The sequence below is a fragment of the Furipterus horrens genome, unplaced genomic scaffold, assembly GCF_987537825.1.
Source record: "Furipterus horrens unplaced genomic scaffold, mFurHor1.1.pri manual_scaffold_6, whole genome shotgun sequence".
In the NCBI taxonomy this organism is placed as follows: domain Eukaryota; kingdom Metazoa; phylum Chordata; class Mammalia; order Chiroptera; family Furipteridae; genus Furipterus; species Furipterus horrens.
In genome coordinates, this window is record NW_028327176.1 from 71,931,554 (window position 1) to 71,956,957 (window position 25,404).

The window sequence follows — 25,404 nt, forward strand, 5'->3', positions numbered from 1 at the left end:
CTTCCTCATTTTCTCCCCCTTCGAGACCTTTTGGCTCTTTTAGTTCTAGGTAGCTAGTCGTCAAGTTAAGTAATTTTCTGCTGTGCTATTCCATTGATATTATTCTTTGATCTTTTCAAAACAACTTTTAGTTTTATTAACTTAATTATTTCTGTTTTCTATTTAATTGATTTTCACTCATTTTCTTTCTTCTGCTTACTTCAAGTTTGGTTTACTCTTCTTTTTCTGGATTTTTAAGTTGAATGCTTAGATTATTGGAGATTTTTTTCTAACATAGGCAGTTTGAAGCTATAAATTTCCCTCTAAGCACCACTTAAGCTGCATCCCATAAATTTTGATATGTCCTTTGCATTTTCAGATCAAAATGCTTTCTAACTTGTAATTATTTTACCCATAGTTTATTTAGAAATGTGTTGTTTAATTTTTACCTATTATTTGTGGATGTGCCAAATTTCCTTCTGTTGTTTGATTTTTAATTCAACTCCATTGTAGTCAGAGAAGAGATTTTGTATGATTTCAGACATTTTAAATTTATTAGTAGAGTAGTCTCTCCTTATCCATGGGGGATATTATTCCAAGACCCCCAGTGGATGAAACCGTGGATAGTACTGAACTGTGTATATTACAGTGGAACCTCAGTTCTTGAACTTAAAGTTGTTCTGAAAACTGTGAATCGATTTGTTCAAAATCTGAATCTTTTTTGTTTGTCTCCTGAGAGATGTGTAACTGATTATACAGGTATGAGCATGGAAGGGTTGTTGGGTCTAGAATTGAAGTTTTGTTTGACAACTAAGACATTTTTTTCCACGAGCAACTCAGTCAAGAACCAAATTTTTTGAGATGAGAGATGTTCTTGAACCAAGGTTTGGCTGTACTATGTTTTTTCCTATTCATATGTACCTTTTCATTTAAAGGAAGCATTTATGGCTCTCTTTTGCATACTTGAGTTGACAGCATCACTACTCATGTGCTTTGGGGCCATTATTAAATAAAATAAGAATTACTTGAATACAACTTTATGATACTACAATAGTCAATCTGATAACCAAGATGGCTACTAAGTAACAGACAGGCAGCATGTACAGTGTGGACACTGGACAAAGGGATGATTTCTGGGGGGATGGAGTGCGACAGTGCAAGATTTCACATGCTACTCAGAATGGCATAGATTTAAAACTAGGAACTACTTAATTCTGGGAGTTTTTAATTTAATATTTTCTGACCATTGACTGTGGGTAACTGAAACTGTGGAAAGTGAAATGTGGATGGGAGTGGGGGGGCTCCTGTACTTGTTTATGGATCAGCATATTGAACCTATGAACCAAGCTCCATATGTGTTTAAAGATTATTTATGGACTTGCATATGAAATTTACCATGGTCAAGGTTTCATGTGTGCTTAAAAAGAAAGTATTTTGCTCTTCTTGAGAGGAGTGTTTTATAGATGCCTGTTAGATCAAGATGGTTTATAGTTCTGTTCAAGTCCTCTATAGACTTATTGATTTTCTGTCTAGTTGTTAGTTTCAGGTCTTGATTTTAAATTACAGATTATTGTGTTCATGTAGTAGTAGTATTTTGGCTTGTAATTTTTCACCAGCTAAATTTTAAGATGTTTACTTATGCATTGGTTATGAATCATACAAACCCAGTGGAGAAGAAAGTGTGTGTGTGTGTGTGTGTGTGTGTGTATATATATATATATAATATCCCATAAAATTTGCTTGTAATTCAATAAATATTGACTGAAACAGTGGTAAGTGCCAGGCATATCATTGAGTAAAACAAAGCCTCTTCCCAATGAAACCTATATTACAAAGAACAGGTGAAAAAAACTAATGTATAGTACAGCAACTTTCAACTAGTGTCCTGTAAGAATTTTTAAAACATAAAATACCAGACTGTTTAGTCAAGGGCACTGACCTCTTTTCTCTTAGATTGTCAAATGAAGAAGTGACAATAACCAATACATTAGTGTATTTGTGTGAATGAATCAAAATTATACCAAATTTTTTGTCAGATTGATCAAAAGTATATTTTTGGGTGTGCGGCAGAATTTTAGTAATTACTTTATGTTGCCATGAGATGAAAATGGTTGAAAATTGCTGATCTAGCATGTTAAATGGTAGTGAGTGCTATGGAGAATAAATCAGAGTAGATAGGAAAAGGAGTACAGGGTTGCAAGGGGATGGTTTACTAGAGAGGTCAGCATTTGGATAGACTGGAAAGATGCAAGAGTTGAACAACCTAATCAGAGGAATAGCATGTGCAGAGGCCCTGAGGTTACAGTATTGCTTTGGTGCATTTTGTGAAACAGCAAGGAGAGGCTTGTATGACTGACACAGAAGAGGTGAGGGGGGTCAGTAGTGGAAGGCAGTCAGAGAAAGAGTGGGGTGAGCCAGATAACATAGGACACTGCAGACCATTGTAAAAACTTTGCTTTTACTCTAAATTGGGACTGGCTAAGTATTTTGTACAGAGCCATGTAGTGAATATTTTAGACTCTGAAAGCTATACAGTCTCTGTTGAAACTATTTAACTGCTGTGGGAGCCCCAAAATAACCATAGAACCATAGATACTGTTTAAATGAGTGAGTGGAGTTGTGTTCAAATAAAGTTTTACAAAAATAGGCATCCAGTCTGTTTTGCAACTACGACTCTAATTAAGATGTAAAGTCAAAACCCTGGCTGCTGTGGCTCAGTGGATTGAGCATCAGCCTGCGAGCCAAGTGTCGCTGGTTCGATTCCCAGTCAGGGCACATGACTAGGTTGCATGTCAGGTCCCCAGTTGGGGCGTGAGTGAGAGGCAACCACACAGTGATGTTTCTCTCCCTCTCTTTCTCCTTTCCCTTCTCTCTAAAAATAAATAAACAAACAAATAAATTATTTTTTAAAAAGATGTAAAGCCATTTAAGGGTTTCAAGTAGAAAAAACACTTGACTTACTTTTGTTTTCTTTAAGGCACTTTGAAACGCTATATTGAAATAATTTTAGATTTACAGAAAAGTCACAAAAATAATATAAAATATTCCCTTCACTCAGCTTGTTCTAATATTAACAACTTACGTAGCTGTAATAAAATGCTCAAAACCAGTAACTTAACATTGTTATGACACAACTAGCAAAACTATAAACTTCTGTGTTTTTCCAACTCAGGTCAGTTTTCTGTTTCTACGTTCAGTCCAAAATATCACATTGCATTAAGCTGTTCTGACTCCTTAATTTTTTTCTATCTATGACAATTCCTCTGTTTTCTTTTGTCTTTCATGAACTTAGACACTTTTAATGAGTTACTAGTAAGTTATTTTGTAGACTGTCTCAATTCGAATTTCTCTATTTTCTCATGATGAGATTGTAGATAATGCATTTTTTGCAAGAATAACAAAGGATCACACTGGTTGCTATGGAAAGGGCAGAAGCAAGAAGACTAATTAGAAAACTATTGTGCCCTTACTGGCATGGCTCAGTTGGTTGGGCTTCGTCCTGCAAAGAGAAAGGTCACTGGTTCGATTCGTAGTCAGGGCACATGCATGCATGGGTTGTGGGTTCGGTTCCCGGTCGGGGCATGGATGAGAAATAACCAATTGATGTTTCTCTCTCACACTGATGTTTCTTTCCCTCTCTTTCTCCTTCCCTTCCCCTGTCTCTAAAAATAAAATAAGATAATAAATAAAATAAAATACCTGCAAGGGATCAACTGATCCACAGTTAGCTGCCTGCTAGAGGAAGCTCAACCCTTTTTAAAGAAGACAACAAAATCAGGACACTCAACAATGTAGCATGTGTAATATCCAGTATCATATAAAATACTATTAGAATGCCAGGGAGCAAAGCAAAAATGTGATTATAATTAGAATAAAATTTAGCTAATAGAAATAAATCTGGAAATGACAGAGTTCATAGAACTGGCAGATAAGGACAATAAAACAGCTGTTATAAACATTTTTAAGTATTTAAAAGAAAACACAATGAGGAATGGAATGGAAGACAATATAAGAGAACTGAATGGAACATAAAACAAGGAAAAGTACAATACGTATCTGAAATTAAAAATTCACTGCAAAGTATTAATAACAGATGATGCAGAGCAGAAGAAAAGGTCAGTGAACTTAAAAGAAAAGCAATAGAATTTATCCAAAATAAAATATATGGAGTAAGACTTAAAAAAAATGTGCTGGGGGAGAAAACCCACTTTTTGGTAAATTGTCTTACTTTTAATCAACACTACAAAAAGTTTATGCTGCCTACAACCTCTTAACACCCAGGTGTATGGGCACCTGTAAAAAGAAGGAACTCCAGCCTCTATCCCTTCTACAGCTGGGCACCCTGAAGGGCCATTCACAATGCTTGCTTGCCTGGCCTCCTGCTATGTCACAGGCTGTAGACCTTTGACCAGTGGGCTTCTGAGGCCTAAGCAAGTCCTTTCATAATCTTTGTTTAAGATTTCAAGTGCAGATTGTTTCAGTACTTGATAGAATGGGAAGGCAGTAAATGAGTGAGGATAGAGAAGGCTTGAATGTTGCTATCCAGCTAATGATATAAAGTTTTATAAGAGGTGATTTAGAAGGTAACCATCAAAGGTGGTAGATATCTTTATTTTTTAAAAAGATTTTATTTATTTATTCTTATAGAGAGGGAAATGGAGGGAGAAGAAGAGGGTGAGAAATATCCATGTGTGGTTGCCTCTCACATGCCCCCAACTGGGGACCTGGCCCGCAACCCAGGCATGTGCCCTGACTGGGAATTGAACCAGTGGCCCTTTGGTTCTCAGGCCAGCACTCAGTCCACTGAGCAATACCAGCCAGGGTCATCTTTATTTTTATTACCTCTTCCCCCAGACCACATTATGAACTATTTGGCTAATTCAGCCTGTCTCACCAGGACTCATCCAATATAGGCGCTATCTAAGCTTCCCTGCTCAGAATTCCATTGATCACATGTTCCCAATTTGAATGTATAGAGTATATTAATGAATTACACATGTGTACTATTAATAGCATATTATACCCCTTAAAATATATCAAAAATAGGAAATTGTATTGTCTGATATATTCCAGTGGATTATCTCGCACATACCCTGTCTCTGGACAGAGGCAAAGTGTTAATTAACATATCAGTTAACCTACAGTATTCTTTTTAGTATTTTCTGTTTATTTTTTGTAGATTTGTTTAGAAATATGTATCAGATTTAGGATTAAATGTCAAATCTTCAGAGAGACTTTGACTATCCTGTTTAGGTCATCTCTGTTTTTCTCTATTATTGCATACAGTTTTGTTTGGGGTTTGTTTTTTCTTTTTTCTTTTATTTATTTCTTTATTTTGTATATTTTATTGATTATGTTGTTACAATAGTTCCAATTTCTTTTTCCCTTTGCTCCCCTCTGCCCAGTACCACCCTCCCCCAGCAATCCCGCCCCTCTTAGTTCATGTCCATGGGTTGTGCATACAAGTTCTTTGGCTTCACCCTTTCCTATATTCTTTTTTTTAAATTAGTTAATTAATTTTTATAACAATAAGAAGTAACAATTCCCCCCTCTCAGACTTAAGACCCTTTATAATCTTATAAAGGACAATGGTGAAGGTCTCGTGCTCCTCTAGATGATTCAAGCTGGACATGGTCGTCATCCTATCTACCCTTGGGTCCATAAATCCCTAATAAGAGTGGGGGTGTGGAGGGGAGGGTGGCCTTCCCACATGGGGAAGGATCGTGCAGACTCCAGGTCAGCTGGCTGTCCCCGGACAACGGCGTGCTTGGTTTAACAGGCTGGCGTCCTTGTTGTATTCTGGGGGCAACAGATATAGCAACAGGGTTAAAAAGCATTAATTCAATCCATAACCACTCGATAACAAAAGGCAGGGATTACTTTTTCAATGTCCCATATTAGAGGGAAAGAAAAAAAAAAGGCTCTTTGGAGGAAGGTGTGCCAGGCACATCTCACTTGTCCAAAACCCTTTTGCCTATTATACTTAGTTTGGTCTGAGAGGAATATTTTAGGTTTCCCCCCTCTAAGACCTCTGGGCCCTTTCTGTCCAAGCCTTTAGGATAGAAAAGAGAAACCAGTTTTAAAGTGAATCCCACAGACCACCCCATTCTTCACCAACCCCGCCACTTAGTTCAGCCAAACCATTGAGTCTCAGGAGGCAGCAATGCAGACAGGATTAAGTGAGGCTTGTACGTAGGGACAGTCACTCAGGTAATGAGATTATAGGCTTATGCCGTCTGGTTCAATTTTGCTCGTTTGTTTGTGTTGTTCATTAGTTTCCTGTAATAGGTGATAGCATAAGGTATTTTTCTTTCCTTGCCTGGCTTATTTCGCTAAGCATAATTCTCTCTAGTTCCATCCATGTTGTTGCAAATGGTAGGAGTTCCTTCTTTCTTTCCGCTACACAGTACTCCATCGTGGAAATGTACCACAGTTTTTTTGATCCACTCATCTACAGATGGGCACTTAGGTTGTTTCCAGCACTTGGCTATTGTAAACAGCGCTGCTATGAACATAGGGGTGCATAAGTTCTTTTGAATTGGGGTTTCAAGATTCTTCGGGTATAGTCCTAGCAGTGGAATCACTGGTTCAAAAGGCAGTTCCATTTTTAATCTTTTGAGGTAATTCCATACTGTTTTCCATAGTGGCTGCTCCAGTCTGCATTCCCACCAACAGTGCAGTAGGGTTCCCGTTTCTCCACATCCTCACCAGCACTTGTTGTTTGTTGATTTGTTGATGATGGCCATTCTGACTGGTGTGAGGCGGTATCTCATTGTGGTTTTTATTTGCATCTCTCTGATGACTAATGATGTTGAGCATCCTTTCATATGTCTATGGACCCTCCATATGTCCTCTTTGGAGAAGTGTTTGTTCAGGTCCTTTGCCCATTTTTTAATTGGGTTGTCTGTCTTCTTGGTGTTGAGCTGTATAAGTTCTTTATATATTTTGGAGATCAATCCCTTGTCTGAGGTATTATTGGCAAATATATTTTCCCATATGGTTGGTTCCCTTTTCATCTCGCTGATGTTTTCTTTTGCTGAGCAGAAACTCTTTAGTTTGATGTAGTCCCATTTGTTTACTTTTTCCTTTATTTCCCTTGCCTTAGGAGATATATCAGTGAAAATGTTGCTACATGGGATATCTGAAATTTTCCTGCCTATGTTTTCCTCTAGGACTTTTATGGTGTCACGGCTTACATTTAAGTCTTTGATCCATTTTGAGTTTATTCTGGTGTGCATACAGTTTTTATAGCACTTAATAAATATTCAGTTATATATATATATATGTATAATATATTTTTTTCCATGGGCTGCATCTTTCATTAGTTTTAAATTCCACAAAGCAGAGATCTTGTCTATTTAATTACTAATCTTTATGTAGAGCTTGACAGTATTTCCCAGGTTATAGTATAGGCACCGAGTAAATATTTGTGGAGTGAAATGACTAGAAAATAGATAGTAAATTTATATAAAAAGTATATTTTTAAAAACAATTTTTACCTTCAAGTTATTTAAAACTTAGTTCTGTTAATTCTATGTTCTCTTTTGATCTGGTGCTTAAAATTGTTTTCCTCCTCATCTGGGCAACTTTTACAGCAGCCCGAAGTCTCTAACATTTGCAACATTTATTTTTCTTTCAAAGGAGCTTACCGACAACTTTCTATTCTTTTAAAATGTATCTTTTTACTCAGATTTCTATTTCACACATCTTCACAGTATTACAGAACACAGCATCTATAGCATATTCAGAGGTGATGTTATTTCTGAACATTTTATAAAAGCACAATTATATAATATATGGTCCTTTGTGACTGGCATCTTCCGCTTAGCTTAATGTTTTTGAATTTCATGCATGTTGCAGTATTATCAGTAATATCTCTTAGTTTTAATATGAAAATATTTAACTAAACCATGAAGAACACTTGATTCTGTAGGAAAAAAAAAAAGTGTTCCTCTGCTCTGTATGCCCACTTTTCTTCCCACCTATCCCAAGTACATTGTTTACATCCTCCTAGAATATACATGTTCTAGTTATAGATTTACAGATACTTTCTCAGAATTGGATGATACTATTACCTTTTTAAAAAGTCTCCATGTGCCTTTAAAAATGTCTCAGGGAAAGTTCTTTCTTTACATAAATTGAGTAAGCCCCCAAATCTCAGAGACTGACTGCCTTTCTTACTGCCAACTTTTAAGAGTGGGGGAGAGGAAAGCAGAGGCCCTGCTAGGAGACACAAAGGAGCCTGGCCATGTGTTCTGGGCAGTTACATGTTTACCTTTCTTCAGAGAAGTCCCAGAACATTTCCCTCAGCTTATAGCAGGAAGGATTGATTCTACTGTATGGAAATGACACCAATTATAGTCATTCAAGTGAATCTTTGTTAGTTATGTCAATTAGCATGCAACATAAGGATTATGTGTAGTATTAGATATAGAGCACTTGTATATCATAAATTTTATTACATATGACAATAATCTACATTCATATGAGTTTATTCTTCTTGGCGCCCCTCCTGGAGAGCCTGCTGAGGATAGGGAGCTGGTCTTGTTCATCTTTGTATTTCTGTTTCCTTGGATAGGGAAATTACTGACACTCAGTAAATGCTTATTAAATTGAATTTCAGGTTGTTGATAAACTTATTATAGTTTATATAAACCAGCCTCGATCATGTTTTCCAAGATTAGAACCTAACAACTAGTAAGATACTCACTGGTTGAACATGTAACCGGGTAATAATTTATTGAAAAAGAAATCACTGCTGTTTGCATTTATGTAGGGGAAGTACTGAGGGTTGTGGGCTGTGTTCTAGTTGTACCTCCATACTTCTTCAGAGTTTGAAGGATATGGTCTTAATAAGATGTCTCACTTCTAAGTCTTTAAATTTAGCAATAAAAATAGAATTACTTTCAACTAATACAAATTAAAGTTAAAATACTTTTTCATAAAACCTCTTATAAAACAACATTTTATAATCCAAAAGTTTTGTAATTTTAAGGGTTAAGCTTTGTTTCGTTTCCCTAAAGCTTTAAGTATTCTGGTGGTCTGTTAACATAGGTCAGACTTGATGTGTCATTGATTCAACAACTGAGCATTGTAATATAAACTGCCACTGAATTTAAAGTGATAGGGGAATTGGATCTGCACTTGTATCTAATTTGAAAGTACACAGGTCTGATAAATATTTATTTCTAACTGTAGTTAAAGTACTCTTGACTTGAGTTTCATTATCAACCTGATAATAAAAATTCAGAATAATAGCTAAGCTTTTTATTACATTTTAATCACTGTCATATTCTCTGAGGTATTTTTCCTCCCACTTTTTTTAAAAAATAGAGTAGGAAACTGAGGCTCAGACGTGGCTTATCTCAAATTACACAGGCCAGTAGCTACAGAGGCAAATCTTGAAGCTTGGTTTTATTGTTCCAAGTGGACAAATCTTTCCCTGTAGCATGCTACAGCTGTTATTTATTCATTACTTAATAGTTTGGATATTTCAGAAGAAGTAGAAACAGTTTCTGTGCTCAATTTTTTTCTATTGAATTGGACATTGACAATTGAAAATAATAACTTAGTTGTCTGCTTATTGTATTAGTAAGTTCTCAGTGATATATAGTGGTGCAGTAAGGTAGAATACAGAAAGGCAAATCCCATAAGCTATCTGAAAATTTAATGTAATGTTTTCAATGAATGTTTTATTCATTTATTGATTTTGAGTTTAGTATTAAAAGTTAAATAAAAATATATAAACAATGAACGTAGGTACAATTTCTTTTTCTTTCCCAGACAGATATTGATTATGTACACGGTGTTATAGCCAACCTGGAGAAAGAGTAAGTTCTTCTTAATTATGGAAGTGAAAATAATTGTTACTATTATTTCTTTGCTTTTTGCTAAAAGATAATGCCTTCTTTTATTTTCTTTGGAGTTCAGTGTTCATTGGACCACCTATAATTGGTCTCTGACACTGTCATAAAGTAGGTACATATCTGTCCAGTTATCTGATGGGGTAAATTGGTATATTTCACTGTAGAAAAGATTTGAATTTATATTTATGTAACATTATCAGATAACAGTCTTTATCTGGAAGACAGTGAATTTAGAGAGTGTCATATGAGATTACTTAAATCTTTAACCCTTTGTTTACCAAGCAAAAATTTTTCTCCTCTCAGGGCAGATAGTTATGTAGTGGTTTCAAACATCAGTCAGTGCTAAATTATGTCTTAATCTGCCCTATTTTGCAAAGATTGAGGAACAATTTACTGGGAGCAAGGCACATTGCAGATAAAAGATGGACAGTTTAGTAAATTTCAGGTATTGACTTTTAAAATACTGCCTTGGTAGTTTTCATAGAAACATTAAAAAATCAGTCTTGATATGGTTTCTTTATTGAATTGTATCTGGCTTTTCCCCCCCAAAACCTATCTTCTACTTACAAGGCAAAAGAGAAAACAATTATTTGCCAACTCTAGATTTAAAATGATGTGGCTCTTTGTCTCTCAAAATGCTAAAACCCGAGATTTTTTAAAAAAGGTATATGAATAGTTCAGGATTAAACTGTGCATTTGTTAGATTTTTCCTCAAGTGCTCAATTTCTTGGCAGCCTTCATATAAGCCCAGCTTAGAATAGACTCCTTAATGTAGAACCAGGGCAATAATTATTAGTCCCCTTCCCTTGGGCCACTAGGCAGGTCTGTGGGGCACAGGCAGTGATTCTATTGATTCCTTTCTCCATCAATGTGTAGGAAAACCATGCCCAGAAAAAAAGCACAATTAAGCACGAAGAACATTTGTGCAAAGGCAGGTAATTGTGCCTTTGCACAAATGTGCAAAAGCATTTTGTGGAGATTTGCAAAAATGAAATAAAGGAGAATGCAAATGAGAAAGAAATTATAGTTGAGTAAGACAGACTGATTTTAAAAACTTTAGAACAGAATTTCTCAACCTTGGCACTGTTAACATCTTGGACTAGATAATTCTTTGTTGTGAGGACTGTCTTAGATGTCAGTACTGTCCATAGTTATGATGTCTCTAGACATTGCTCAGTATATCCTCAGAGGACAAGATCGCTCTCAGCTGAGAAACACTAGTTTAGAATGGTATAATGTATAACCCACAACAAAACCTTCCTGAAAATTACAGAGCTTTGATTTTTGCATAAATATATGTATATAGATACGCACACATTTACTAGTTTGTTTTTCTTCAATTCCTATTTTCTGTGTCACCTTGATTTGATTTCTTAAAATTCTTATACTTTTTAGGAAAGTAATACCTGCAGTTGGCCTAGGATTACCATGCTGTTCTAACGATAGTGACATTTTACACTTCCTTTTAAAGCATTATTTAAAAAAAAACATTGTAGTATTGGAAAAATCTCTATTTTTTGGCAACTCGGTGAGGAGCTACTTCGTTGAACACATTGTGACCATAACAGTACACCTTACTGATCTGTTTTATGTTAACACAGTAAATTGAGCATTAAGATAAATAAAATCCCACAGAGCTTAAATAACTCAGCTAACCTTTCTCATGATAGATTTTCTAAAGAAATCAGTTCTGGTTTGGTGGAAATTATATCACCTCCTGAAAGCTATTATCCTGACTTGACAAACTTAAAGGAGACATTTGGAGACTCTAAAGAAAGAGTAAGGTGAGCCTGTGTTTTTAGACCCCCCACCCTTGTGAATATAATATATAGTGAATGTAGTACTTATGTATCAAAGCTTCACACATTTTAGGGTTGAGCCAATTAGTGAGAGCTAATGAATTCTTGGGTATTTTACTGGAAATTATCCAGTTTCTGATGAGAGGTTGAATTTGGTAAACTTAATAAATTTTGTAACATCTGCTCTGATGTTATGACTTTTCTTAAGGGTATATTATCTGTAACTCAGAAGTTAGTCCAATAGAAATGTCATGTCTGTATGCAATATAAATGAGAACTGACTCAATAAAAGTGACAAAAACAATAATACTGTTCTACAAAATTATATCATAATAATGTAATTAATCAATTGAATTTTTCTTTAAATCTCTAAAATCGAAAGACTTAACTTTCATTGTTTTATTAAAAACAAAGTAACCTAAGAGATATTGATACTAGTTTTGGATTTTCTGTAACTAGAGAAAAGAAAATAATGGTATTTTGGAAGAGATTTATTGTACTTCTTGAGTTATTAATTTGTTCCACTGACAGATATGTCCACATAATTTGTTAATTGTCTCTCAATAAATATAATTTTATTTTTAAAAAATTTAGGGTTTAATTTGGTACAAGAAAATTCTAGGTGGTGTCATAAAATTGAGAACAGACCATGAGCTATATTGTGAAGAAGCTTGCTTAGTATGATTCAAAGCTTTTGTTTTGCTGTTTTATTTATTTTTTCACTTGGCTTTTAGAACCACTTTTCTTACTTAACATTAGTCAGTTTCTGTAGTGTACCAGGACTCACTGAAAGGAATTAATATTGTAAATTTTAATAGGATGTTTTGGGGTTTTTAAGCATTCAATTCATATTTATTTCTGCCTATTTGAAGCACAGTTCTAGGCACCAGAGCAGTGACCCCCAAAGTATAATTTACGAAGCACAAGTCCCCAGAGACATTAAGATGTTAAGAAAAAAAAGGCCAAGGAAGCTTGGAAAATACTGGATTGCAGATTGTTTTTCAATAAATGTGTTTACTGCAGGACGTTTCAGTGCCTCTATATATGTATTAATATATCTCCAGTGGGGGAATACGTATGCTTCTGAAACTTCCTTGGCAGTAGACCATTTTTTCATTAGTATATCTTGAGAATTAGTGTTTTGAGAAATACATTTTGATAAAGGCTTCATTAGAGAAAAGTGAATTCTCTTTCACTCTCTTCTAAATGGATCTATTGTGTATGTGTATATTTCTATATATGTATATTGTGTATATAGAATATTTCATATACATATTGTGTCTATGTAATATAGGTACATACTTTAGAATATTATATCATAATATTATAAAATATAATACATTTAATCCTATTTTGCTTAATTTGAGTCCAATTCCTAACTAATTTTTGAAATTTTTTCTTTCAGATGGAGAACAAAGCAAAACCTAGATTATTGCTTTCTAATGATGTATGCTCAGGAAAAGGGTATATATTACATTCAAGTAAGTGTGGTTTTCCCTTTAATGTTTTTGCCATGTTTAAAGAAATAACATCAAGGGTATGCTTTCATTAAAACAGGGTATCTTGAAAGTGTAAACCCTCTGAGATCTCTAAGATTATAACAATATGCGTGTATCAAAGATCTGAAGGGTCTATCATAGTCAGTGAGACTGTGGGCTCTGAGGTCCTAGTCTATGGTTTAGCATAACCATTAGGTGTCCACTTAGTCGTGTGACAGGTCACTCATCTCTTCCTTTTTTTTCTCCCATCCCTTCATCTTCTCAGCCTCTTCTCAACTATTACTGAAAATTTTTTAATGAAGGATTTCCTTATAATTTCATTAGCGGTCTTATTAGTGTAGTTTCTGTGTATGCTACAGTACATTTACATTTATATTGAAGATAATAAACCTGATATTTAATTTAGCAGCATGGCTAAAAGAATAATCTATAGGGATGAATTTTAAGTTAGCCAGGCAGGCAACATATTAATAATAATCTAGGAAGCCCTCATTTCTTTCAGTCTCATTTTCCTCAGTGACTTAAGCTTGAATTTCCCAGTTGGAATTTCGTTTCTTTCACCAAAGGCCTTTATCCCTTGCTTGAAATGTAAATACCCCTGAGAGGAATAGCACACTAAGCTTGTCAGTTATTTATTTTTTAGTATAAAAAGTTTATTAGATCCTTATCTAGGAGGATGTTTTGATGAAAATGTCAAGAAGAGGTTGTATGGGTCCCTGAATCAGAAAGGAAATGGCGGGCAGCTCCAAGTGGTTGGGGGAAGGTAGAGAGGGTTTTGGGACGAGAGGAAAGAAGGAAGAAGCTTGGCATCACATGGGAAGGTGAATTTATTGAGGTCAGACTTTGTCTCCCTTGACATTTTCCCTTGGGCCAGCTGCATTTACGTGTGCATGAACCCTACCTTGATTCACCGGAATGGAGATGTAAATGAGGGTAGGGTCAGAATTTAACATTGTGTATAACAGTATAAAACAGTTGAGCATATAAAAACCCATATCCTAAATTTGGAGAGTACATTTCCTTTAAATAACTTAGAGAAGTGTTAGTTTTTAATTCCAAAATTTTTATTTTAACATATCCCAAATATTACTGTAGTTGAACCTTGCTGTTTATTCTAGGGCTGCTATACAAATATTTACATTATAGTTAAGAACTTTATAGAGAGAATTTAAAAGTATAATTACTTTGCTTTTAAAATTTGCTTTGAATTTCTTTCCAAGGAAAGAATTAATGGAACCTTAAAGCTTTTTCCTGGAGTGTAGGAAAAGTAAATATTTAGGAAATTAAAGAAAGGATGCAGTTTAGAAAGAGGATGGTAAGGAGAACTTCCCCTAGGCAGGGTCAGTATGTAACAGCAGGGGTCACTATTGCAACAGCAGCAGCCATGCACTGTCATTTATTGCACACTTACCACGTGTCAGGTATTGTTCTCTACCATTTATACTTCACACATAGAAAGTCATTTAAAAGGACCCTTTGTACAAGAGCAGGATTATACTGTACATACTGTTTTATAGCCTATTTTGCTGATACTTAGCATATTGCAGACACCTTTGTATGCCAGTAATGTATTCCCAGGGTTTAGTACAGTGTGTAGAACATAAAAGCTCAATAAATATTTGGTGAGTTATCATATCTTTTCAGATACTACTACTGTTTCTTCACAAATAGAAAGAAGAAATCTTACAAGACTTAAATAAATGAAAACTTTAAATGCTAGGATAAGAGAAAATTACTTAGCAAGTAACTAGAAATGATGATGTGAAATTAAGAAAAGGAAAAGTTTTCTTAGGATATTAAAATTATCTTGTGACTTTAAAATTATATCAAAGGACATTCTGGGGAGGAAGTCTTTGCATACATTAATGATTGCTGATCTTTCTCAACTCTACTGAACTGGCAAAAATTCTAAGCATTGGTAACACATGATGCTGGCAGAACATGTAGGGTTAACTGGTACTCTGGGAACTGCTATGGCTTTTTAAGGAGTTTGAAGATATCTTTTAAAACCTAAAAAAGGAACTTTTAGGAATCTACCCTACAGAAATAAAAAATATATAAGTATAAGCATATTAAGACAGCATTGTTTGCACAGACAAAAAATGAGAAACACCTGGCTGCTGTGGCTCAGTGGATTGAATGTCGGCCTGCGAGCCAAGTGTCACTGGTTCGATTCCCAGTCAGGGCACATGACTAGGTTGCACGTCAGGTCCCCAGTTGGGAGTGAGAATGAGAGGCAACCACACGGTGATGTTTCTCTCCCTCTCTTTCTCCTTTCCCCTCGCTCTAAAAATAAATAAATAAATAAATTTTTTTTAAAAAATGAGAAACAAGCTGAATGTCTGCCTATGAAGGGCAAGTTGAATGAATTGTTATACATCTGTAGCATGGAATATTATGCATCTATTAAAAAGGATGGTTTAAATATGTACCAGTATTTATTAACCTGGAAAGATAATTCATGATATATGAAGAGAAGAAAGTTTCATAGTATGATCCCCCTTATTAATAAAAACGTAGAGGTGGCTGGCACCTCAGGTGTGTATGGGTCTCTGTGTGCTCTGTCCATACAGAAGGTGTTGAATGGATGCACACCCAACTTTTTTTAGGGGGCAGAGAAGGGAAGCTACTAGTTTTTTCTTTGACTTTCTCATTTTCTTGGTATGTGAATCATGTAAAAAGCAAAAATATAAAAAATTTAAAAAAACTAAAGGCCTACAAAAATATGTTTCCTTTGAAAAGAATAATATTCGGCATTTTATATAAAAGGACCAAAAATTTCACATGGAAAGGGAGTGGTTTCATTGACTTGCTATGTACATCTTCCATTTTATTTCTCTCTTTGTCTTTTAATGAAATTTAGTTTTGTATTTTCATCATTTTGACCATTGCTTACTTGTTTTTATGATAAAATATGCTTGATTTTTTTCCATAATAAAGGTTATTTTATCTAAATCTTCCTCTCTTTATTTATTAATATGATTGTTCAACTTTCTTTAGCTTGAAGATGATATTATTGCCAAACAGAATTACTTTAACACTATAAAAAATTTTGCCCTTCAACTTTCTTCTGAGGAATGGATGATACTAGAGTTCTCCCAGCTGGGCTTCATTGGTAAGAAGAATGTTAGATTTATCTACTTTTCAGAAATAACTGTGTCTGTTGGGATATTGGACTATATATTATTTCCTTTTTTTACTTTAAAGTTGTGTTTATTCTCACCTCGACTGTTTAGGCTCAGTTGGTTAGGCATTGTCCCGCAAGGCAAAAGGTCACCAGTCAATTCCTGGTCAGGACACGTGTCTGGGTTGTAGCTTTGGTCTCCAGTCAGGGCATACATGAGAGACAACTTATTGATATTTCTCTCTCACATCAATGTTTCTCTCCCTCTTTTTTTCTCCCTGCCCCTCTCTCTATAAATAAATAAATAAAATCTCTAATAAGATAAAATAAAGTTGTCTTTATTATCTGGAAATGGATTGTTTTTGAGGAAATTTAGCCTAAGTAAATGATGGAAGTCAACCCAAAATAGTATTTGGAAATTTCTAAGTTTGTAATATTTACTTTAGAGTTCTACAAGGCAGCCATTGGCTCTTTATGTCCACATATAAAGCCATCCATGGTCCTGAACATGTCTCAGTTCTCTGACACTTCTGCTATAGCCCACTGCTTTGCAAGATTGGTTTTGGTTTTTTTTTAGTTTTATTTTATTGTTTTTTTATTACAGTTGTCCCATTTTTCTCCCTTTGCTCTCCTCTGCTTCACCCATCTCCCCCTTCTCTCACAGTCAATCATCATTTAGTTGTCCATGTCCATGGGTCATTTATATTAGTTTCTTGACTAGAACCTTCTTTTAAAGAATGCCAAACTTAACAGTTTTCTAATATGAATTCCTGATATTTGATGTAGTACATGAGGTTATTGTTCAGTGATTAATTTGTATTTGTTTCTTTTATTGATTATTCAGTGTGCTCTCTTTAAACGTTTTTTTTTTTTTCACTAATATTGCTAAATTATACAACTAAAGAAAATATGTTAAAAGTTGAAGAATTGGAGGAAATTGACAGGTTTTAAAAACACCCAGAGGAAAATATTTCACTTCTTATAGTACTTTAAAACTTTATTAGAGGCTGGACCTTTGATCTTGTTGATCATTTATCTCAGACTTAATTTCAGAGTCAAAAGCATCTTTACTTGTGAAGGTTTAAGTGAAGTCAGAATTAGGAGTCCTTGTTTAAAAATTTCTTTTACCTAAACCTCTTGGTTTTTGTTTTTGTTTTTGTTTTTTAATGGAAAGAATCTTAATAAGACATGAAGGAAAAATCTCTGACTTGTATGTATTAGAAAATTTTGTAGTAGAGAAAATTGGAATTCAGTACTCCCATTTATACCCAGATGACAGCTCAATGCTTAGCTAAAGCAAGTTTCTTGTTTTAAATAAGACAGTGGGGACATTATTTATTATGACGTGTAGTTGAAAGCACAAGCTTTGGTTTATTTGTTGTATAGGTTTCATTTAAGCCAAATTGATGCTTGGTTTCTTTATTACAGCTATTGATTGGAATATCTTTTCAGGTAAAATGTTTCAAGCACCAGACCTCACTCTGATTGTGGAATTCATATTTATGTTCTATAAGGAGAAACCCATTGACTGGCTCTTGGACCATATTCTCTGGGTAAAAGTCTGCAACCCTGAAAAAGATGCAGTAAGTTAATTTCTTAGGGTGGAAGAAGTTTCTTCTATATTTTGTGACAGTGACTTTTAGGAAGCTAGCTTTGGAAGTGAACAGTGAAATAGGTGTTTGTATTTAACATTTCAAGTGCTTGTCTTCTTTCTTGAATTGACAGAGTTTCTATAGTAGAGGTACTTTTAAATAGCAGTGTGAAAATCCAATAAATCAGTAAAGCCTTCCTTTCTTTAAATAGGCTTTTCTATTTCATTACTATTGGCTGCAGGTGTTGGTCATATCTGTCCTGTGTGGGTTGTTATTTCAATTTTCTTCCTATTCTTGGTCAACCTTCTTTTTTCACATATATTGGGGACCATATCAGACCCGTATCCATATGGAAATAAGTAATAACATAGAAGTAATATTTTATACCAAAACAATGGCAGATTTAAAAAGTACCTTTTAGTTTATTACTTGGGAGAAACCAGTGTTCAATACTGATGCACTGACCTTTGGGATGGTGGCAGTAAGTGAATGATGATTTTTGCTTTGATTATTCAAATATCAAGTTACTTTCTTAGAAATCTTATTGCAAAAATTAAGAATTTTCCTTGTCCAACTTGAATTGTACCTCTAAAAAAACCACATTTTTAATTATTTGGTATAAAACATAAATGAAATATGAATATACATTCTTAAAAATAAATTTTAACATGTAAAAACAAGTAAGTGTTTATTATAAGCCCGTGTCATTATAGGGTTAACTTAATAGTCATTCTAACAAATAAATATTTAATTTAATTTGACTTCATGTTCTTATACCCCCTTGAATAATTCTATCATCCTACCTTCCAATTAGCTTTTAGGACACTATCTTCTTGTGTCTGTAGGTATTGTTGCATTCATTCTCTTTTTTTAAATAACTGGTTTCTTAGAGAAAATTGTGGAATATAGTGAAAGAGCAGACAATTTACTTTCCAACAATGATTGAACATATAAATTGATTTGAACAACTTGTTTTTATGATGTAGGTCACACTTATGTTTTCTATGTGAATTACAGGAGTTTTTATTATAGGACACAAAAAAAGGTCATCTTTACACTCTTAAAATATACTTGGTCCTATGCAGTTTAATCTAATATATGGTACGGTTTTAAAATGAGTTCTTGATAATGAAAATTAAAACCAAGAAAATACTTTAAATCACCAGTAAATTTTAGTACACAGCCCTCAGGCCAGTCCTATGTGTTCTTTCACTCTTAGGCTATATTTTTCTGTGGCCTATAATTCTTTAGTTGCCTTTATTAGGCTGTCAAAGAAGCTGTCACCAACTTACTATACTTGCTGGCATCTGGAACAGTCTCTCTGACAGTGGTCTGGGGAGCCCTTCAGAGCATTCACACATTCTTCCAAAGGTCTGTCAGCCAGCTCTGGCTCTTCAGGCCCATGTGTTTCCATTGCCTATTGAGTGGCTGGCTCAGCCTCAGGCCCCGTTTATTCTTTTCTCAACCCTCCTTTGCTCTTCCCCTTCCCTCTCTCTCTCCTTCCACTTGAGGAGTTGAAGTCATGTGAATAAAATATACTATTTCCCTTCTATTATTAGTAATAATGCTAACCTCTTGTTTAAATTTGATAAGCCAGTCGATGTAGAAAGGTTGATGATTATTGAAATATATTTGGTCTTACAATTCAGACCTCTTATTCATAATGTGACTTATGACAAATTTTTTGTGTGTATAACTGATGTGAGGAGACAGTGGGTCCCCCCAAAATCAGGCCTTTTAATATCCAGTAAATTATTGGAGGTCTTTCAAAGTGGATATGTTTTATAAATATGTTTTTATCAGTATGTTCTCAGCCTAGGAGTTACAGAAAGTCATTGAAATGAAGAGTTTATAAAAACAGGACCAGCTAGCCATGGCTATCTTGAAACACCAAACTAACACCCATTGATAGTCTTGCTGGCATCACAGGCATCTCACTATGATCAAGTTTGAGGACAGGTTGTTATCTGAAGTCTGAGTCATGATGTACTTGGAGCTGAAACGTAGTTGTCACTTAACTGTGCTGAGATAGATTTGTCTGTGGAACTTTTAATATTGTTTACTTGCTTATAGTCAAGTTGTTGCCTCACATTTTCAAATTCTTTCACACAACAAAATGTGCCTTTTAATTTTCAGATTCTTCGTTCTATTATCTTTGTGTATATTTTGTCTATTTGAACCAAACCTCTAGTTTATAGTTTGTGCATTTTAATGTTAAAAGTCAAGTCTGTTTTGATATATCTTGTGAAATGGATGAAATTAAATTTTAATTCTTTCATTACATGTGCTTATTTAAAATTATTGTATTATGTCTGTTTATCAAGTAGGTAGTGATTCTATTAATACCTCAATGAAGACCCTAAAAAATGTGATTTATAATTATGAGATGAAGTGGGATTTTCTTTTCAGTATTTACCTAAAGGACTTCTCATTTTTCAGATGACAAGATTTCACTTTATAATGTAATATTAACATGATTTTTTTCTTAATTAGAAACATTGTGATAGACAGAAAGCAAATCTACGAATTCGCTTCAGACCGTCCCTCTTTCAACATGTTGGTCTGCATTCTTCACTAACAGGAAAAATTCAGAAACTTACGGTTAGTGATTTCATTTCATTTTTCTCATAAGCATACAATTTGTTATTTAGTGCATTATCGCTGTTCTTCTTAAGTATAAATAAACTGTAGGTTGTTTTAATTGCATATATGTCTTTCCTCCTAGGATAAAGATTATATGAAACCATTACTTCTTAAAATCCATGTAAACCCACCTGCAGAAGTATCTACTTCTTTGAAGGTCTACCAAGGACATACACTGGAGAAAACATATATGGGGGAGGATTTCTTCTGGGCTATAACCCCAATGGCTGGAGACTACATCTTATTTAAATTTGATAAGGCAGTCAATGTAGAAAGGTTGGTGATTATTGAAATATATTTGGTCTTACAGTTAAAAACCTCTTTCATAATGTGATCTATAATGACATTTTTTTTTGTTTGTGTATAACAGTGGGTCCCAAATGCTGGGTTATACAATACATTTTCAACAACTCGGTAATAAAATGGGTTTGTTGTTTTCAGGTATAAGAGCAGCATTTAGCACGTTTGATAAATTCTTTTGCTATGTCTGACCATATATTTAGTATATTTTATAATACTTTTATGTAGAACTGTGCCAGAAAATCTCAAATTCATGTTCTCATCCTTATTCTGGAAGATCCCTTAAGATTTGAGTGAAAGATAGTTGACTACTCAGAAAACTGGTTGAAATGGCAAGTTTAACAGACTATAACTATTTCTAGTCACTGGTTTTACAAATCCTGGGTTAATTCTAGTACATCATGGAGGAATTAACAACCCTTTTATGTTTTTCAACATTTATGTTCATTGTATAAAGTTTAGGACCCTTTTTCTTCATTTTTTATTTAGTAGTTATGAGTCCCTCAGACCTTCTCAGTTTTGGCTGCTGTTTCCTAGACTGTGTGTAGCATACTTACATGTGGTCCCCAGAAAAGAATATAATTTTCTAGCCTCTGGTTTTATTATATTATGTGTTCTTGTGAGAGGGTTGTTCTGTTTTTAGAATCTGCCAAAAGTCATTTGGAATAATTCTATTTAAGGTGGATAAAAACAATGCATAGCTATAATGTAATGTTATTAATTTTCTTTAGCTACTCTAAACTGATTCTAAAGAGAAATTTAAGTGTGAAAATGTTTTAACCAATGGAGTATCACTGGAAAAAACATAAAAATACTAAGTAATATTTTGCACTTACATGAGTATGTAATACTTGTTATTTAATGCTTATTTTTAATATAGTGATAATCTGCACTTTGAGGTATTGTTTGTCACACTTAGAGGCATCACAGAATTAGAAACAACAATTTTCTTTCACCTTTTTGATGTACAAGAATAGCCTCAAGCATGTCTATTGGTTTATTTTTAGCAAATGAAAACAATTCAATTGAAGAATCTGCCTAAAAACCTCAGGTATTGAGGATCAAATTTCTTAACAACGAATACATTTACAATAAATCTCTGTAAAGTAGTATTTACAGAAGCACTTTTCTAGTAGAAACTTATATATGATTTTAGAGTTCTTGGATAGACCCACCCTTCCTAGGACAGAAAAAAGGAATTACTTTTTGATTTTCACAATAACTTATATGGTCAGAGGGGGAAAGGCAGAAGTTGTATTTACCAATACAGATATGATGTGTTAGGAAAAATGTTTTCTGACTGTATAGCATTATGTGTGTTCATTATATAAAAGTTTAAAAGTATGAGGAATAAGGAAAAGAATCACAACTCCACCCCTGGCTGCTGTGGCTCAGTGGATTGAGCGTCGGCCTGCGAGCCAAGTGTTGCTGGTTCGATTCCCAGTCAGGGCACATGACTAGGTTGCACGTCAGGTCCCCAGTTGGGGGCGCAAGTAAGAGGCAACCACACAGCGATGTTTTTCTTCCTCTCTTTCTCCTTTCCCCTCTCTCTAAAAGTAAATAAATAAATAAACAAATAAATAATTTTTTTTAAAAAAGGAAAGAAAGAATCACAATTCCAAGTACACCATTGTGACCATATTGGCACATTTTTTTCTTGGTTATTCTGTCTACTTTCTACTTTGAGATCATGGTGTACATGTAATTTTATATCTTATATTTTCCACTATTATACTCTGTCATACATGATTCATGAATGTTTTAGTGGCTGCACTGTATCCCACTGCATGGCTCCACCAGCATTTACTTCTTCCAATGTTAAGCTTTAGGTGATATTCAGTTTTTCACTACAGATAATCGCATAGCAAACACCTCTGAATCAATCTGTCTAAACTCCAGATTATATCCACTCATATTTTTGCATCTGTAACTGAGATATTGAATGACTATGGCTGTATGAAGTAGCATTCCAAAGCAAAGATGTCTTTAAAATGTCTCAGTGAAAATGTTGGAAGTAATTTTTGATGTAGCTTAGGAGGAGCTTCTTATTAGGGAGCCTTGACCTATGTAATAAGGAAAATCAAGTTCTCATCATAGATTACTTCTGCCCACAAATATCATACTGTAACTGTGTCACAACTATATTGTAATTATTACTTGCTGAGTATTTGTAATATGCAAGGTACTTTTTGTCAGTTCTCATAAACTTCTTGATAACAGTCATGTGAGGGTGGAAATATCTGCATTGTATAGATGAAATTCAGGCTCAGAAAGCTAATGCAACTTGCTAAGGTGAAAATTCTAGTAAATGAGACACCTAGGACTTGGATGCAGGTCTTCGTGACTACTAAGTATAAACTTTTAACCATTTAACTTGAGTTTTAGATTTGGATTTAGATATGCTTTGTATGCCCTATCTGGTTTCCACCCTCCTCCACTTACCCATAAACCCTGGTTTTCAGAATATCAAAACATAAGAACAAAATACTCATACTCAGAGAGTATTTTAGATTTACCACAGTATAGCATATAATTAGTCATTATTTGATATTTATTAACACTGACAAATGGAATTATTCAGATATTTGGAATTGGTTAACTCATTTTTACTCTACTAATACTAAAATTATTTGTATTAGATAAAACTAGTCTTTCAACTTGCCACAACTTGTATCTGTGCTAGTGAAAGTTTTCTCTGATGCAAGACACAGTATTATAATGCAATTTTGATTATTCCTGTCAAGAAGTTTATATATTTAAAGCTGTATAAACAGCAACATAAAACTGTCATAATTTTTAATTTGTTAAGTACATTATTAAGTTAAGCAGCAACATGCCCCTTCTGACAGAAGGAAATTAACTCTTGAAGGTTGGACCCTTCAGTTTTTTTTTGTTCTTTTTTTTGGACCCTTCAGTTTTTAACTCCCTAGAACTATTCAGAACATAATGTGCAGTTCCTATAAGTCCTAGTGTTGTCAACTTATGTAGAAAGCTTTCTCTGCAGGAAGACCACCTGCTTGAATGTTTGTGAAGTTTAGTTGACTTGTAATTTTATTTTTATGTTTCTATTTTTAGTTATTTGTTCCATAGTGGCAACCAGGAACATCCAGGAGATATTCTGCTAAACACATCTGTGGAAGTTTTGCCTTTTAAGGTATGACTATTTTTTCCCCTTAATTTTCCTGAAGTACTAATACGAATAGACTTGGTTTGAGGCTATTCTTTATGTGGTGAAAGAAAGTTTTCATTATTGTGGAACCTCATTGGTGAGTAAAACTAATATTTTTGAAATATGAAACACCTAATATATTGTCCTGTTTACCTTATTCATAGCATGAGCCTTCATTTTGTTTCCCATTGGAAAATACTTAAAGTTTATACTGGGAAAAGAAATTAATCATTCTTTAACGTTAATGTTTACCTGCTGTTTGTATTTTGAGTCCCCCAAATACCATGTGGTTTTAATGCCTATTGATTAATACACAAAATAATGTATTGGCCTCTTAAGGAATGCTTAAATTTCTTTCAAGTTAGCACAGAGTTCTTGTGTCTCTTTTTAATATGAACTAGTGTTTTATTTAACTGATTTGAATTTTAAATTATTTAAAATTTAAATTTCTTAATCATCAGTATAGAATATACGGTTCAGATGATGGTTAGAAAAAAGAGCATTTGTATTGATAAGCCTTTTAAGATTTAAGACTGAAATGACGTTTTCTATTTTTAGAGATAACTATTCCACAAATGCCACTTTTATATTTATAAAGATATATTAATAACTTAGCTTTGTTTTATATAGAAGAAATTGTTTATAAAATTAATGTTTTTGTTCTGTTTTAGAGTGAAGGTTTGGAAATAAGCAAGGAAACCAAAGACAAACGATTAGAAGATGGTTATTTCAGGATAGGTAATGCCTACTTTAGATTGGTAAAACTGTCTTTGATGTTTCTGAATTCACTCCTAAATTAATTTTAAATGCTTTCAAATGTTCAACAGCTTTAGGATTACAATTTCCAGTGCACTCCCAAGTTTTATTCTTGCACTTTATTATCTTGACACAACTAGGATTTCAGATCAAAAGTTTACTTACTAGGTCCCCTTTTTTCCTTCCACCTGCAATTTGTTGATATTCACTGATAGGTAATCTGCCTTCAGCTGCCTTCTGCAGTCTCACTGCATTGCCTTAGCTACTCTCATGCTCTCAATAACATCCGTATGCCAGAATCTGTGCCTTTTGCCCAACCCCTATCTTGGGCTTTAGATCTGAATTGATACCCACTGACATAGCCAGCTACTCTGAGCATGTATAATACCAACATTTTCTGTTACTCGCCACACTTTTTGTTGTCCATTCATCTGGTTGCCTGAGCCTAACGTGTGGAGTCACCCTGAATACCACCTCCTGCCCTAATCTCTGCATAAATATGTCCATTCCTGATGGTGCTCTAGGCTCGGTGCCTCTGTGTCTGAACCAGAGAAGGATTGCACCTGCCTGTGTCCTTTTGTTGGCTTTGCACAGAGCCACTGCATATACCTTTTAAAAATGTCAATATATTGCATTGGCCAAAAAATTCCATTCATTTTTTTCTGTAAAATAAAGAC

General features: G+C 34.3%; 1 protein-coding gene across 1 annotated transcript in view; it reads left to right on the forward strand.

The window, feature by feature from the left end:
• The window catches only part of MGAT4A (alpha-1,3-mannosyl-glycoprotein 4-beta-N-acetylglucosaminyltransferase A), a 119,199-nt gene that overhangs the window by 75,462 nt on the left and 18,333 nt on the right, over positions 1 to 25,404 (forward strand). Inside the window, exons 6-14 of the mRNA XM_090281751.1 lie at positions 9,763 to 9,809; positions 11,516 to 11,629; positions 13,050 to 13,125; positions 16,144 to 16,258; positions 17,720 to 17,850; positions 20,353 to 20,460; positions 20,585 to 20,778; positions 23,878 to 23,956; positions 24,643 to 24,709. Of these exons, the coding sequence (XP_090137877.1) occupies positions 9,763 to 9,809; positions 11,516 to 11,629; positions 13,050 to 13,125; positions 16,144 to 16,258; positions 17,720 to 17,850; positions 20,353 to 20,460; positions 20,585 to 20,778; positions 23,878 to 23,956; positions 24,643 to 24,709 (931 nt within the window). The remainder of the gene's footprint in view (positions 1 to 9,762; positions 9,810 to 11,515; positions 11,630 to 13,049; positions 13,126 to 16,143; positions 16,259 to 17,719; positions 17,851 to 20,352; positions 20,461 to 20,584; positions 20,779 to 23,877; positions 23,957 to 24,642; positions 24,710 to 25,404) is intronic.